At 44.4% G+C, this 17,963-nt stretch overlaps 1 protein-coding gene across 1 annotated transcript in view; it reads left to right on the forward strand.

The window, feature by feature from the left end:
* Nucleotides 1-17,963, forward strand: part of LOC146830648 (uncharacterized) — a 515,492-nt gene that overhangs the window by 222,968 nt on the left and 274,561 nt on the right. The window contains exons 10-11 of the mRNA XM_085604827.1: nt 1,060-1,260; nt 5,903-6,004. Coding sequence (XP_085460953.1) covers nt 1,060-1,260; nt 5,903-6,004 — 303 coding nt within the window. The remainder of the gene's footprint in view (nt 1-1,059; nt 1,261-5,902; nt 6,005-17,963) is intronic.

Consider the following 17,963-nt stretch of genomic DNA (forward strand, 5'->3'; position numbering starts at 1 on the left):
GTGGATGTGAGTGCTCAGCTTTCACAAACAGAGAGAGTTTTGACTTTTTGGAATATTATTAAGGACTCCATTAGTCTCCTGGAATACTGCAACGGTCATGTTTCTCCAGGAGTACCCACACGTCTAATATGTACACACACAGAGCCTGAACCTGCCACCTACGGAAATACAATGCAAACATGCATTAGCACGTGGAACTTTTTTTTCGTTCCTCCCCAGAGAATATTTTTTTCTCATGGAGCAGCCCACCCTGTCACCCCATGGAATATGTGGGTGCTCCCTCCCTTTTTCCAGTAGAAACGCACTTACTCCTTTCCTGGACAGGAGTACTTTTGTTAGAATGGAAAACTACCTACAAATTATTGGGGAAAAACTGAAAATGTACGTGTTGGTTTTTACCGACCTTAGCAGGAAAACCTATACAGGACGTCTAACAGACTGCCCCTCGAACTCTATGTACGAGAGGAAATTCTGCATTCGCAAAAGCACTTTGCATATGAAAAATCCTGTCAATCTTAATTCTGTGGATCAGGATTGGGAAGTTCTAGAAATATGGCTAGTCACGGGGAAGGGGCAAAAGGGCTAGAAACCCCTATTGGTTCTCATGCATAGAGAGTATTAAGTGTGTGGTGGCAACTGGTGCGTGGTCAACGTGAGTCTAATTCCTTGCGGCTATATGGGTTATTATTCAGAGGTCTATAAATGAGACATATTGAGATGTTTAATAGTAGCATCAACAGCCGAGGAAGACATCTTTTTGTGGACTAGGGTTTTACAAAGGACCAGTACGATTACTTCAAAAAAGCAGTTTATCTCCGGCTATTACACAGAATAGAACTTTAAAAGTTATGTAGACACAGCCTTACTGGCAAAGGAAAAAGCACCATTAATATGAAAGAAAAAGTGCAGAAATTGACACGATCAAAGTCAACAAAATGGAGTAAGGTCACCCACATGATATATATGGTAAAAACTTTTTTTTTAATGCGCTCATGAAATGTGTTTTGGATGACTGCAGTTATTACTGTTATGTTTTGATGTTCTGATTGCTTGTTCTAGTCTGGTGCCCTGTGCCTGCATGCGGCCGCCAAGAGGGGGCACAGTGCTGTGGTGAAGGCTCTGCTGCAGAAAGGGGCTCAGGTGGATGCACGCACTAAGGACCACTACACAGCCCTGCACATCGCGGCACAGTTCTGCAAGCCCCTGGTCGTACAGACCTTACTGGGCTTTGGCGCCCAGGTGCAGCTCAAGGGAGGCAAGGTAAGGAATTAGAATCCTGCAAGTATGCAATAGACCTGGAGCTCTATTGCACGGTGGTGTGCCACATGGTCACAATGTGCATTTATGTCTGATCGAGGAGAATTTGACCCCTTGCTACTGGCGTGATATTTGTACAACAAACATTGATTGACAACATATTCAGGGGCATATTAGCAACGACCAGCGATAATTATCGCTGGCCGTGCTTAGCGATAACTTTTTTATCGCAGGCTATCTCTGGAATGTATCGCCCTGGTAGCGAGTTATTAACAACGCGTTTCTCCAGGGCGATAAAAATTCCAGAGATAGCAAGGTTATCTCTGTTTTGCAGGGAACATCGCTGGTTTTCCAGCAATGTTCCCTGCAAAACGGCGATAACCTTGCTGATACGACCCTGTGGTTGTATTAGCATAATTCACCCCCTATGTAAAGCATAGGTAAGTCTGGATTTTAGCAGACGTTAGTTTTTGGCGAAAATGGCCGTTTTCGAGAAAATCTAACGTGTGCTAAAATCCTGTGGGCTGCCTTGGAAATATCGCGATGTGAACATCAGCGATATTTGCAAAGTAGTCCATCCGGGGAACGCCCAGTGACGCCCACTTTGCATCTCATTAGAGATGCAAAGGGAGGCGTTGGGAAAAAGGGTGCTAACATGCGATTATGCATGTTAGCACCCTCTTGTAAATAGGGCGATATTTTTATCTCCGCTTTTTTGTCTTTTTAGCCAAAAAAGCGGAGATAAAGTCCTTGTAAATATGCCCCATAGTTCCATCAGGTAGTGGGCATCCTGGTGAGAAGGCTTGTTCCTTCTTTTGTCCCTTCCTTGGCATCACAGCACCTGCCCTTTCCCTCGCTTGCAGGCAGAGGCACCTCAAAGTTAGCACAAACAGTTCAATGCCCTTTCATCTTTGTAAAATGGTGAGTCCAGAAGTGAAATACAAGGACAGTATCAAAGAGATGGCCCAGGAGAGAGGGCGCTATGTAGGGCCTCATTATTTTGTCTACAAATACGTCATCCACGGGCTGCAATATGACAAAAACATAGGGCTGCCATTAGCACTACTGTGTTCTCGCTGAGCTGCAGTATAAAAGAACCTCTGTAACAAGGAAAAGTGCCTTTGCCATATATTTTATATAATAAATACCTCACCATAAAGTGTGTCTAAATTGTGCCTTATAACCTCATATGGCTGGTAGCTTTATATAGGAAAAATAGAATGCTACATACTTGGACTAGTTTGCCCTCACACTAAATACCCAAACGCTGTGTAGATAAGGCCATGTTTTCTATTATTAGGAGTAAATGAAGTATAAATGTAGGGCGTGAATGCCACTCTGCTCCATGGTATATGATGAGGCTTTCTATGTGGGCCAGAAAGCGTTCATCTGGCAAAGTGTGGCACATGGCACAAAAGGGGTAAGAGCTGAAAGACAGTTTCCATACATACTAAATTCCAGGAACTCTGTCAACATATTCTCTCTAATATTGGCCTAGTATTTTTCTCACATTGTGGACAGAGAGGAAATGTTACAGCATGGCCTAATTCCTTTTTGAACAGGTGTTTTGTAGGCCTGTAGAGCATCAACCTCCATGCCTACTGGAAGTAACTTTATTTCTATGCTTCCCTTCAAAATCAAGAGATACATAGAAAAACTACCACATACTTGTAGACAGGATACATTACTATTCTAGTCATTGAATATTTGGGGAAAGTGTATTTTCAGGAAGCTTGCTATAATTTCAGTAAGTGTGCATATTAGTGTCTATGCATACAATAGATTTGCATTGCACCAGAGACTGTAGGCATTGACAGATGGGAAGCTAGAACAGAAAGAACACCAATACTTTGATAATTATTCTTACTTCTGGTCCTTTAAATCCCAGTGAGTTTATCATTACATGCAGAAGAGCACACCTTTACTGTAGGAAAATGCCCCCTTCTTAAAACTGCAAATAGATCTGTCTAAATATTATCATTTGACAGCCCTAAACCCTCCTTTTTTATTATTAATAAGGCACACCTAAGTTGGCCTTAATGCGCAAAGAGGGAGGGTGCATGGTATTTAAAAGTATCACATGTTAAAGTTCAATGTAAAAAATTCCTCAAAAGCTATTTTCACTGTTTCAGGAATGGCTGTACACACAGGAAAGCAATGGAATATAAAATTACAAATATACAATTTTAATTTAACAATGTTATCTCTGCCTAGGAACCACCTAAAAGGTTCATCCTTGGACCTTTTAAAATAGTTCTCACAAACCCAACTCATGGGTAAAGTTGGATTTTTACTATTTATTTTACAAAAGGTAGTTTTAAAAAGTAATCTTTTACTTGGCTAAAGGCTCTAGAAAAACATTTTCCTGAGTTTCCAACTGCCATCCAGTTATGAATAGCTCCTTGAAGAGGTGTGAACTTTATCCCAAAGCTGAGGCAAAGGCCTTGGTACGGGGAGGTGTTCTATCCTTTGACAGTATGGGCAGTGCCTAGGAAATTAATTAACCTTCAAAGAGGCCTACCCTGTCAGAGGCAGATGTAGCTAACACCTTGGCCTGCCCTTTCCTTTGCACCTCTAGCCGGCCAGGCACCAATTCCATTAGGAGAAAGGCTGTCCCCAGAACTGGTTTTGAGTGACCACAGATGGGTGTTGACACAAAATTGGGGTTAATCAACTCTAGGTGAATGATGGCGCTCAAAATAGAAGTAGTAGTCAGGTTTTAAAGATTTATCTTCATGCGGTGCTCAAGGTGAGGGGAGTCACCCTAACCTCTCTAAAATCAAGACCCTCAGGTCTTTTAAACATCAATCAGATCCTGCACACACGCTTAATTAGACAATATTTTAGAAAGTAATAACAACACAAAAAAAATTCCTGGTCTTTTTCTTTAATTTTCGTTACTTTCTGTACCCATCCAACACGTGTTTCGTCGTCAGGGGAGTACCCCGGGTCAGCATACACAGAAACACGGCTGCGGTGAGTCGGACTGTCAGCATACTGGCTAACAGGAGAATTTTGTGAACATACATTACACCCAGGAGGCAAATATTTCTAAGAGGACTTAATACGGAGATTTATGGATCAACAACCCTGATAATGGGTGAATTCGATAATTGTGTGATATTGTACGTGGCAGAGGATACTTTTTACAAGGCCAAGATGGAAGTAGAACCGGCGTAGAGGTGTGACAAGTATTTAAGGTCTGTCAGCCTTACAGCCCAGAAGAAGTCGTGGGGTACTCCCCTGACGAAGAAACACATGTTGGCTGAGCACAGGAAGTAATGAAAATTAAAGACATAGACCAGGGACATTTTTGCATGTTGTTATTACTTACTAACATATTGTATAATTAAGTGCATGCTTAGGATTTGATTGACTGATGGGGGTTGCTCATTTCCCTGGCCACATCTCTAGTTTGGGCACAGATGCTCTGCACAGGGTAGGAAAGGTTCTGTTAGTTTAGGTAGAGAGGGGCATTATGGGTTTGTTTGCAAAATGGCACACCACACAGGAAGTGCTGCAGACGTGGGTATGGGAAGCTTTTCCTTAGTGGTTAGGAAGGGGTCAAGAGTCACCCCAACCCACAGGCCAATGCCAAGCAGAAATGTTCCACCCCTGGATACCCTCTCGGAACACTACTGGACCTGTTGAAAATAGAACAAGATCTCCACCTTCTGTTGAGGCAAGTGGGGAGAACCCTAAGGGCTACAAAAAGCCCACTCTCCCGGACGTTTCCCACTGGTCCTGCCCTGAACCCAGCTGGTGGCTTCTGTTGGAGTGAGTCTTGACCCCAAAATATGGTTCCTGAGGTCCTGGAACCCCAGGCTGGTGTCAAAAATTACTCCTCCTGCCTAACCCTAAAACTGGGCACTTGCTAGCTTTTTACCTGAAGAATCATCAGGAGATTGGGACCAACCTGGGCAGCTGATCACTCCTGGGTCTGCCTTCACCATAACTCCTGACAGTGTTTTTCTCTTGATGCTGAAATTCATTGCTGCTGATCCTCCTTCTCTTGGCTGCATTCCACTGCCTGCTTCCACTGAAGATTATTGACTTCACAAGGTAACTTTACCACAGGAACGAACCTGGTCGTCGTATCTGACTCGCGCTCCATTGTGGCCAGCCATAAACCTTACCCTTGTCCCAGTCAGGCTCAATCAAATGAGTTTGCTTTTTGCCGCTATTTTTATTTAATTCGTATCCTGTGTTCCCCCTATTGGATTTTTTGCCATTTTGTCCATTAAATTACATTCTATTTTTATAAACTGGAGTCTAATTTTTACTGTGTCGTGCTTTCAATTTTGCAACTTGTTTGGTGCTCCTAAATGCTGTATGCATTTTCTTAAGTTTAACTTGTCTGCCCTGTGCCATAGCTACCAGGTGTTGAGCTCATGTTTAGTTTACTGAAACCTGACTGGACATTACAAGAATAGTGATTTTATACCTTGTGGTGGACTGCACTCAACTAATAATTCACTTTCTCACTGATACTCATTGCTATAATCCTGCACGTATATTACAAAATAAGCAGTGGGTGTTTTACATTGAATTTTATAGTGTGTCATCCCCTAGTGCTCTGAAACACTACTTTATCAACATCCCAGCAGGCTTTGTGTTCTGACGTTTATGATTTCTCATGTAACAGGCTCAGGAAACTCCCCTACACATTGCAGCCCGCATCCCAGACGGCGAGAAGGTAGCAGAGATGCTGTTGAAATGTGGAGCCGATGTCAACGTAGAGCAAGAGGTAATTTAGGGAGAATGACGAATGAAAAAGTTGATGTAACAAGAGAAGATCCATGTCGAAGGAAGTGGACAGGTTTTACTTACCTGAAATGGGTGGGTTTCTTTTGGAACCTATGTGACGGTCTATAGAAAACGTTGCAATTTTCATAAACTTTGAAATGTTTTTCGCTTTTCCACTTTCATGTGAAATTCATGACTTTTGTGACAACTTATGTCCCTCGTACTCATATAATACTTAAAAATGGTTCTACAAAATATATACTTAAAAAAAAATAGTTAATGTTTTTCTCTGCATTGCCATTGTACATATTATAGGTCCACAAAAGGTGATTTAAATAGAAAAATGTTGGAAACCATTGCCATTGTGCACAGAAAAGCTACTCAAAAGTTAAACTTGCTGAGTGAAGATGTTCATATATTTTCCAGCTTGACTGAATTTGATTAGACAAAAATTATTTTTCTATGCTAAAATTATCTCACAATGCACAGAATTGCATACAATCCATTTAAAATTATAGGTATCATTAGTACATAAAGAGTTGGACATCCTTAGCTACAGGATTAATTATGCATGAAGGGTTTAACAAACAAGCAAAACAAAGGGGTATATTTCCAAGCCCCTAGCGCCACCGGAGCGTCGCTTTTTTTGATGCTCCGGTGGTGCTCTATGCGAGCCCATATTTACAAGGCTGCGCTCAGCCACTTTCAGTGGCTTAACAGAGCCTTATAAATATGGCCCTCTGCAACTCAGTTTTCTGCGTCAAAGGGGCGTGCAAGGGATATTGCTGTGGGCGTTCTCAGCAATGGCTTTTTGACACTGTTCCAGATTTACAAGGATCTGTAAATCTGAGCCAGCGCCCAAAACTAAGGCCTTTCAAAAGGAGGCGCGACGAGAAGAAATACTTTTATTTCTCCTCATTTTTTGCTCCTTCTATGCGCGCTGCATTATGCGCACACTTAGGAGGAGCAAAACGGCATTAATGATTGTGTTTGTGCAGGGAAGTGTGTCTCTTCCTGCTTAAACACAATTATCTTTGCAACGCAGGCACCCTTGCACCATGGTGCAAGGGTGCCTGCGTTGACATTAGGCAGCTTTTTTAGCCCCGGCGCAGTGGTGCGCACAGGGATGCATCATATTCTTGTTAATACGGCGCATCCCTGCGTTTTGAAAATGATGCAGCTCGGCGCAGCATCATTGCTTGAGGCACAGCACTGCACCATTTTTATGTAAATATGCCCATAGTTCCTCATTACAACTCCTGCCATATCCATTCTCCTGGTTGGCAATAGTGGAACTCGAAATTACCAACTCCTCGGCTTTTTGTATTTTCTAGGTGTAGTATTTCCACCTTATTGCAATTTCCGTAACGTGGAATGGCGGACAGCTGAGAAATACAGCATGTTTCCTCACAATGAGGCGCACAAACTCAGAATGTTGTGTTTTCTTCTTGCACGAACCTGGTTTTACTTGCCAAACATTGTGTGTGCAAAAACCTGCTGGTGTAATTAGTGCAAGCACAGAATATTGATTATGACGCAGACTCCTCTTTGCCCAACGCCTGAAAGTGTGCTGGGCATATTATGTTTGGATTGGAGGAGGTCATACCTCAGAGCTTTTTAATATGAAGTATTCCACTGGGTGCCGACCTCTGGGTTGAAAAGGAGACTGGTACAATAAAGGCGTGCTTGGATCAAGTATGTGTATAGACTAACACTGCGCCTAATAATTCAAATGTTTTCATACTCCGTGAGCTTACTATGTGTGCTGAGGCATGTGATTTATGTTTTTGTATTAGCAAATGGCTGTCCAGTTACAATGAAAGAGGTATTATCCTATTCATGGTAAAAGAGGGGGGCAAGGATAGGAATGGAAACAAGACTTGAAGAATTTGAGTCAGTGGCAGTCCTTAAAAAAAGAAAAAGAGAAGGAATCAGGGAAGGGCTAAGCTTTGTTGGATGTCACCTGATTGAGGGTTGGTTGCTGACTCTGCTCAGAATTGGTTAGCTTGAGGTGACCAGGAGATGGTTCTCTTTGCAATCAGATAGGACATGGTCAGGTGGGATTCTATACCTGACTGTACTCCAAGGCAAGGCAAGAATGACAATGGATAAGAGATGTTTGTGGTATGCAGGGTGAAGTCGGTTTCAGACATAGCTGTTAGGGAAGGGGCCAAAGATATATTGAGGGTTAGAACAGCAAGGAGAGAATATGGGAACATCTGGGAGTATTACCTTAAAGTAACGGATGGCCTGATGGTTTTATATTTAACCTTAAGTGATTTGAGAAGTCTTGGGCCATAAGGACTTGGAGAAGATGGATGAGTGAGCCTATGATATGTGAGGGACTTTTGATGATTGGGAGGATCTGGATAATTGGCATGAGTGAGTGCAGATGTCATAAAACAGGCGTTTGAAGTAAACTTGGCTCTATCCCCTGTTTTAGGGGGTAGATATGTAATTCTACATTTCTAAGGAACTTTACACTCATAAATGTTGAATAGCCAAAAGAAGCAAAGTTACTCAAAAGTGTAAGAGGGAACTTACATATGTAGAGTTACTTATATGTAAGTTCACATTTGTGAAAGGCTCCAACAATGGTGCTCTTCACTGCATCAGCCCCTTTCCTGAAGTGGAAGCATATTTAACAAGACGGTGAAAGATGTCTGTGGCTGTTGTGTACATTTCATTTCGAGGGAATGATAAGGTAACAGAATGTAAATGAACTGAGAAGCAACAGAAAGAAGAGATGGGTCTAATAAAACATATGTACCAGTGGCCTAGGACCCCCCTCCCCAGCCGCTCCCCGGAGCCCCTGAGCCTGCGGTCCACCCCACCTTGTGTCATAGGTGACAGCCTTCCCCAGTGGCGTAGCTAGGGGGGGCGGTCCGACCCAGGCAGCACAATTTCGGGGGCAGCCGCGCGGCACTGGTGGCCCGTTGCGGCCGTCACAGCCTTTATTATTTATTTGGGGACACTGTGTACCCAAATAAATTATAAAGGCCGCCACGGCCGCAACGGGCCACCAGTGCCGCGCACGCGGCCCAGTTTGAAAGTGTGCGCTGCACGCACTGACCTGCTCAGCTATTATTATAACTGCTGCTAATGCGCCAGCGGCAGTCACAATGATTCCCTCTTGCCTGTTGGTCCGTCCCAACCTCCAGGGCCGTCATTCCCGTCAATCAATCTTGTAACGCGCGAGCGCTACCAATGACGGCCCTGGGCAACATTAAAAAAAGGATTTATTTTGGCCAGCCCTGCCCTCGCGATGAGAACGACGTAGCAGTGACGCGTCACGCGCTTCACCGCTACGCGCTCTTGCGCTCATTCTGGCCTGAGGCAATCAGTGGCAATGCTGCTCTCTGGGTGATTTGCTGGCTCTGGAGACTGCTGAATAAGTGAACCGTGAACGAAGTTCGAACCAACCACCCCTGCCTGCCATAGAGACCCTGGAGCAAGTCTCAAGTGAGGTAAGTGGAGAGTTAGTTTTCAAAGGGGCTATTTAGTGAGTGGCAGAGTGGCAGCATAGCTGCCAACAGGGCTTTAAGTGGGATGAAAAAACTGGGGGGTCTCTCAAAGGGGGGTGGCCGGTTTACTTAAGGGCGTGGCTATAAAACACTTACGCTAAACATCTGTTTAGCATAGTGTGCTGCCCGACTTGTATTTTGCTGTTTCTGTCATTGCATCCAGATATGTGATACAACAATTAACATCATACCTACAACCAGGCCCGGTTCTAGAGCGTGGCCCACCCTAGGCCATTGTAAACTGGAAAATGAGCGTTTTTCATCCTAATGTCTCACAGTGGCTTGAAGCTCCATTGTGCCCTGCCGCGTAGTTTTATTTAATTATTAACCATTGACATGCTCTAGTTTCAGGCCTGGGGACGGGTGTGAAATCAGCAGGGATAGTAGCTGCTATGATGTGCAAATGAACCGCACAGACATCCTGAACACTTTCACTCACTCGCACTAAAGAGGCTGCAGGCTCCCATCACAAGCTACCTAGGAGTTGCAAAAAGTGATATGACAGAAACGCTTTGCAAAGGATTTCCTTTTCCCCAAAAAGTTCGTGAAAATGTGTTTAGAATTAGCATATAGATTTACTCAGGTGTTTTTTTAAATTTCTTCCTACTCTGAGGCCATTACTAACTTGCAGTATTACATAAAAAATAAATGAATGGAAAAAGTAAAACTAAAATATGTTTTATCTTTCCATTGGCTAAATGAAAAAACATTCTACTCATCATTAATTCACACCACAATAATTTGTATGTCGATTGTTACAAGTGGTAGAAGGATTCCTTGAGCAGGGACCTATGGGCAGGGGCACTGGAACTATGTGATTGTGCAGGCGTGGCATTTTTCTCATAGCTATGGATTTGGCGCATTTGCCACATAATCCATTATCTTCTGCATAATCTGCAGATTTTTGAAGAGGTTATTTTTGGCTCAAATGGCTCAAAAGTTATAAAATTGCATAGACATGTGGTGGCGCTGAGTGGAAGGTTCTTTCCTAAGGTTGACTGGTCACTTTCTGATTGCTTATTGCTATATTCAGGTGTTAAACTGGTCTCAATGAAGTGCAATCTATGTCTAGTGTTAGCAAGCGTAAAAATATCAAAATAATGAACTAATACTATCACATAATGTGCCGCATTATGCTGCATAGTTTGCTTTTTCTTGTTGCACAATTTAGTCAACACTGCTGCATAATTTGACCCATGCTTCAGCCTGAATTTTCCGCATCTACATTTTAAAGTTCTGACAAGCAAAATCCTTCCCCTTTCCCAAAGCTAGAAGGGCAACAGAGAAAGCGTAGTCAGTAGCTCTTTGGGTGGTAGTTATGGTCTTAAAAATGTCAAAAGAGGACAGATGCCAACACCTAAAATATCGAATCTCTGAAATACTTTCTGGAACCCATTCGTCTTCATGGCCCACCCATGCTTCTTTATGGCCTATTCAAAGAAAAAATCCTAGAGCCGGGCCTGCCTACACCAAGTCAGGACTATTGGCTTTGTCAATGGTTATTAGTTGCATATGATAAATAAGCTGTAACTATGGCTTGTTACATATAATATTGATAAAGCTTCCACTTAAAGCCCTGGTGACAATACCACAATGTTGCTGCTCTTGCGTTTCAAAAAGAGAAGGGAAATCCAGAGAGAAAATGACTCTTTAAAGGATTTCCCTTCCCCCACAACGCTCATCTGGCATGACGTCATGCCGTCACTTCTCCACTAGTGAGAAGTGAGCAGTGTAAACAGCGCACATCGATGTGCTTGCTGTCTCGAAATGGGTCTCTATCGGGCTGTTTGGCGCCCTGGCACTTCTTTCCGGACTGCAAAAACGGACCGCCTGTGCCAAGGCTCTAAACTCCTGACATCTTCTTGATTTGTTGCCTTTCTGTAGCAGGCTCTCATGGCCCCTTGTGTGCTTGTTTGGTAATTTAATGCCCGCCAGTCAGCTATTATGATCACACACATTTGTTTTTATTAGGTATAGTGCATTTAAGCCCATTATGAGATTTAACAAATTAGATGTTGCTTTGGGGTTGTGCTAAAAAAGTGGTGCAATCCCAATGCAAAATCTGGGCCTCAACTAATTAAAAAAAAAAATTAAAACCCTGCCACAAAGAAATTGGCAACAAGGAGAAGCATGTTAGTAGATCTTTTAATCTTAATTGGTTACAAAGTCTGCATTTTCTAATATTTTTGTAGGGTTAAGGCATCTGCTGCAGAGGTGCCCAGTAACTATCGTAATAATAAATGGTGAGATAACCCTGGAGGTTAAAGTATTTCTTGGAGAAATTTCTGTTTTTTGTAGTCCCAGATCTGACTAAAAGTAGTATAGAAGGTTAATGTGCCTGCAAAGCACGTCATGTAATATGCAGATGACAGATTTGTTTTAATGTAGCTAGGTAAGGTTACTGCTTTGAACACCTATCCTTTTGTTACTTGCAGTTCATAAATAGTAAACCTTTTAATATAGCACAGTGAGCTATGTGGGATATGTTACTGCTACAACTTTTAACCCTCAGTGACTCAAGCAACACATCTTGTACACTGATTTACACGCTTGCATGATTTATTTTCAATCTGTATGTTACGTAAATCGCTCTGACACCCTGCATTGGGATGTGTAGCGTTATAAAAAAAAGTTAAATAGTGCTATTTAAATTGTGTGTAAATACTGGGACCGACCAACACATCTGAGATACTTACAGTTCATGCACTTACATAAAGGGGCCTAACAAAGTCAAAAGTCATGTATGTGCATGTAACTTGCATGATCGAGGTAACTATTAGCGGCGATACTACGTGTCTCTCGGACCTCTTTCAAGTGCTCGCCGTCCTTTTTCGTCAGCACCGCGGGGGGCGGCAATCTGAGGGATAGCCCCGGGTGCCACAAGCCTCTGGCCTTCCCCCTCCCCAGCCTGCCCCCCCACCAGTGGGCCTTAATGGTGATTGTAATGGGAGAAATGCCTTTGCCCACTACACTGCGGCCATCGCCAAGGGTCCGGCACATAGCGACAGGGCGAAAGGTTGGAAATTCTGTCTCCGCTAGTGAACTGCACCCTCCCTCTTGCACTCCCGCCACTCCCTACCCCTCCCCATCCCGCCCTTTTTCCCTCCTCACATTTCTTTCTTACTGTGGCATTCAATGTTCACTGCTGCATTTCTTGCATTGAAATCCTGTTGTACGCTTTTACTTCATAAAAAAACTATGACACAAATAAAAGAAAAAAAACACTCAATAATACTACTGTCTGTAACCAAGCAGACGTGAAGCAGCCCAAGTAAAACAATTAATGAAGCTGAGTAAAGATTGCATTGCAGGAACAAACTAAAACTTAAAGTTCAGTACAATTCTCAAGTAGTTTACTTAGAGGGCTAAGACATAGAACGACTGTCAATCCGACATATAACTTCAGTGAGGTACAACTTGGTCTGAATGCCCATAGGCAGGTTACATATACATGCTGTGAAAAGTAAAACAGTGTAGGTAAACTAAAATATGAATACTAAGCAGGATACATCTTATGAAATAGTTGTACTATATGAATACCAAGCAGGATACATCTTATGAAATAGTTGTACTATGTGTACCTCGAAGAATGGATGAATGTTGAAATGAGACCCCCAAATGTCAAACACATAGCTCAGCCAAACACTGAAGGTGAACGGTGTGCCTGCAGAGCCATGGCATAGTTCACAATGCTAGAGAACATCTGCAGTGCTTAATTTGAGCAGGTGGTTTCCGGTACTCTGCACCAGCACCGAATTGTCCATGCAGGCACTTATGCCAGTCTGCAGCTGTTTGTCTTATTCGGAGATGAGCACCAGAACAGTAGTTTATTAATTCAATATAGATTAAAATGACTGATACCTGCTGTCCAGGCCATTCTCATAGCTTTGAGGGCCTGGAATAGTCTGAATCGGAGTGCAACAGTTAGTCGTTGCGTTGGTACAGTCATTGGCTGGGGCATTGGCTGGTGCCAGCTGCAGTGGCCTCCTGACAAGGGCCCTGGCACTTATTTATTAACAAATTAAGCATATGAAAGCCATAGCAATGTGTTGGATTCACCAGTGACGTAACGCAATGCGAAGAGACCCCATGAGTCTCCTATTTCCTACAGATTTTCATTGACCTTCACCTGAATTGGGGCCCCCTGATAGGTTAAGGGGCCCCGGAAAGCCTGGGTTTCTCCTATGCGCTGCAGGGGCCTGTGCCCTGGGAGTGGCTGCATTGTTGAAAGGTTCAGGTTGGCTTATTTTGTCCCGTGATGCTGCGAATATATCCTGCACAGCATCTCTCAAAGCCTCTACTCTGCTGACTCTTTCTGGCAGCCATCAAGGTCTATCAAAGGTACTTTTCAAACACTCATGTCAGGGCAACAAAGCAGGTAGAAGATTAGGCAGCAGGAAACCAAAATAGAAGAAGGGATGGACAGGTGAAGGTGTGATATCATAGGAAGAAGTAGGGGACCTTAAAGTGGTCATTATGTTCATATTTAACCATGTGCTTGCTTCATATAGATTGTAAATAAATATGAAACAGTATTATATTTGCCAGATTTTATTTTTTAACACAATTATTTTTTTTCTTTTTTGAATTACCATTTTCACACAGTAAAAACATTGATTTTATCAAAAAATAGCATCTGATAATAATTGAATGCAATTACATCATACTTCGAATGCGCATCTGCTTATTATGTAGAATAGGTTCCTTTTAGTAAGAAAAGCTTCTCCATCAGCAAATACTCCCTGCCAGAGGCTTGTGCTGCTGAACACAGCCTTGTATACTGCAAGGGTAGCAGTCCCGGGGAGAGGGTATGAAACACCAGATGCCCAATAACTTAAACAGAAGAGACAACTACTCCTCTGGGCTGATCCAAGATGGGATTGACAAAATGTGAAAGCATTGCTTGAGGGAGTGGGGAGACACTTGGGGGCATATCAACAAGGGCTTTATCTCTGCTTTTTTGGCTTTTAAAGCCAAAAAAGCAGAGATAAAACTAGCGCCCTATCAACAACAGGTTGCTAACATGCAAATTTGCATGTTAGCACCCTTTTACTCTACGCTTCCCCTTGCATCTCTAATGAGATGCAAAGGGGGCGTTCCAGAGTAAAATAATAGGAGAAATGTCGCTAAGCGACATTTCTCCTATTATCAAGAATATCGCTAACCCTGTTAGAGACAAAAAAAGCAGCGCTAACCGCGGTTAACGCTGCTTTTTTACGTCTGGTATTTTTCTGACTTAGCCATGATATCCTATGGGAGGAGGATATCATGGCTAAGTTTGCCTGTCCCTATCAACAAGGTAACGTGAGATTATTGCTGGGTTTCCAGCGATAATCTCACGTTAGCCACTTAGCGTGAGGATTTTTATCGCTATTGAGATAAGCGTTGCTAATAGCACCCTATCTCAGCGATAAAAATCAACGCTAGCCGGCGATAATTATCCTAGCGCTAAGTGCGCTTAGCGATAATCATCGCCGGTTGTTGTTGATATGCCCCTAAAAAAGCTAATGGCAGAAGGGAGCTTATCCGAAGCCTGCACACAAGACAAGGACAGGTGGACGCTCCTTTTCTTCCCCCTCGCATCGCACCCTCTGAACTTACCTGCCGTTTGATAAGCAGGCTCCCTGTTACGGCGTGGTTTAATCCCCCAGTACATCTAGCGCCGGGACGCCTCTCCGGAGGCAGCCGTGCGCTTTATAAATGTTATTCTATTATATATTGGGAACGCTTGGTTGTGTAGACAACTAAAGCTGCCAAGCCAGAACTTAAACGAATCCCTCCTTTAGCTCTTCAAAACCACTGCTCTCTAACAATCACATGGTGTATCACAATCTTGTCTCTGTAGTGGGTCATGGCTTCTGAAAGACTAGCAGGGCTGTGGCAGAGACAGCCTGGCCTGTTAAAAGGGCTCCCTAGTGATGTTTTTTGAAGCACTAGTATGTGCGGTGGGGGGACAAGATTCTTCCACATCCTTGTGTTGCTGCTAGCATTCACCTGTATTTTACTTCATCAGGATGGACTTTGATGTCCCCTTAAGAATTAATCTATAGCAAGCGCGCCCTCTTCAGAGAACAAACCCAATTGTCTGCAAATCAACGCCATGACACACAACAACATTGACAGCATACATGCCCAGTATATTAGAAGTGTTCTTTTGCAATGGTTTTAAAGAGGTCTTGTAGGAGAGTAGGGTCTGCTATCCTATGGTCACCCCAAATTTTTGCTTTTTGTTTCACTGGTTTTATGACATATTGAGGCTGTGGGCCTGCTAATCAGAACCCCAGCCTGCTGTTCTCTCTACTAAATTGACACTATGCACTATAGGTGCATAACCAATTGGAATTGGATCACCCTGTGAGCCCCTGTACCAGTGTACACTAGGTACCCAGGGCATTGGTGTATCTAAGGCCTACCAGGGGCTGAAGCATGTATTGTGCCACCCCTGGCCTGGCCTAACAATTTGACACAACTGGCTGATCACTCAGCTGGGGTAAGTTGGTGTAACCACCTCTTACTTAGGTGTAGTATACCTATACCTAATCTTAAATGGAACACATGTTAACCTATAAGTCACTCCTATGGCTGGCCTTAACAATCCTGAAGGCATAGTGCTTGGTTCCATGTGAGATGGTGCTCTGGCATGAGCTGAGCCTGTCTGCAGTGGTCGGAACAACTTCCTTCTACCGTTTCCAGATATCGCCATACCATATACTCTTAAGTGCATTATGAACCTCGCAGTTAAATGCTATCTTTGGTTTGGCTTTATCAAAACATGTCGAGTAAGGTGTCATACGAATTGGAATACTCGCCAATTCTGGTGACGGGGTTAGCATTCCACCCTTCTAGAGGGACACGACATGTACAGTACCTCGCCAATTCTGGTGACGGGGTTAGCATTCCACCCTTCTAGAGGGACACGACATGTACAGTACCTCGCCCATTCTGGTGACGGGGTTAGCATTCCACCCTTCTAGAGGGACACGACATGTACAGTACCTGAAACCCGGGTAAAATCAGACATAGCCTCAGCTCCACAAAATGGACGCTGCCACCACAGACACAAGTCTGCCCTCCTGCTGCTGGGAGTCCTTCCAGCTTGGGAGACGTGGACAAAGGGTTTCCTGCCAGGGGAGGTGCGAGCACCACCCCAGACAGGATTTTGTGTATTGGTCAGGTAGGGCTTGAATGGAATCAGACATGCCTGAGGCTCACAAGGAGCCTCGGTGCATATGCCAGTTCAAACCGGTCCTGGGGCACACCAGCCCCGGACCTGGGGCGAGCTGGACAAAGGATTGGGGGTGTAATCACCCCCCTTCCTGGTCCCACCCTTAGGGAAGGACCTAGCAGGTAGTCCGGCCCCTAGAATCCGCTTAAAGGTAGGAGCTGTGTCCTAAGACTTCAGACATCCTGGAATCAACTTACTACAAAGAAGAAGACGGGAACTTCGACGCTCTGCTGCACAGAGGACAGAAGGAAATCTCCCCTATGGTCAGGGAGTGACCATCTTGCTAACGCAAGCACCAACCAGCTACTCGACGTCTGCTTTGCCGCCGCCTCCTGCCGGAGCCTGAGCCCAGAGCCTGACAAGACCTGGACCTCCAGACCTCTCACCGCCCGATCCACAGTCCCTGAAAAGAAGGAACCCGTGGAGGCACCGAGACACGTGGAGCCAGCCGTCTTGAAAGACCACGACAAGCTGCAAGCGCGACAACAGAGGCTCCCTCCAAGTTTTGCTTTGGGTCCTGAGAAGCCCAACATCCGAGCAGCGTCTGCACCAAAGGTGAGCCCTCCAGCATCTCCACGATCTGCGTGGGCCCCCTCTGCACTTTGCATCTCGACGCGCCTGCCCGGTCCCTGGCCCGTTGGCTAGTGGCCATTTTGGCAATGAACCTTGAAAACTACGATGCTGGTCTGGTTGCTCCAGACTGGCCCCTGCTGCTCTCCAAAGGAGCAGCCCCTCTGACCTTGCTGGTCAGAACAATCAGCTTTCTTTACTTTCCACGACTCCTGCCTTTGCCAAGGCTTGTTTGCTTCCTTCGAGTAGCCGATACCGCCGACAGCGAGAGCCTGCGTGGAACAGCTCGTGAACCGACTCCTGGACGTCGTCGACCTTCAGGGACCACGTGGCTGCGGAGACAAGCTACCCCTCATCACCTGTTTGCACCCGACATCGCCTGGTACCTACCTGGTGCCACGCTGGTCACTGGCTAGTGACTGTGAACACTGTCCCCTCTGCTTTCAGGTCTTCTACAACTCCGATCCACTCTTGGATCCACCGCATCTCTTCTGGGCCGGTCGCCTGCAGCATCTTTGTCATCAGGCTCCATTGAACAGATAGACGAAACCCGGCGCACTTCGAGACCTATGCACCCGCTTCCTGTGGGTGAGGTAAAGCTGGCACTCCGGTGCCCAAGTGTAGAGAAACATCTCTAGTGT

The sequence above is a fragment of the Triturus cristatus genome, chromosome 5_1 (assembly GCF_964204655.1).
Source record: "Triturus cristatus chromosome 5_1, aTriCri1.1, whole genome shotgun sequence".
Classification (NCBI taxonomy): Eukaryota; Metazoa; Chordata; class Amphibia; order Caudata; family Salamandridae; genus Triturus; species Triturus cristatus.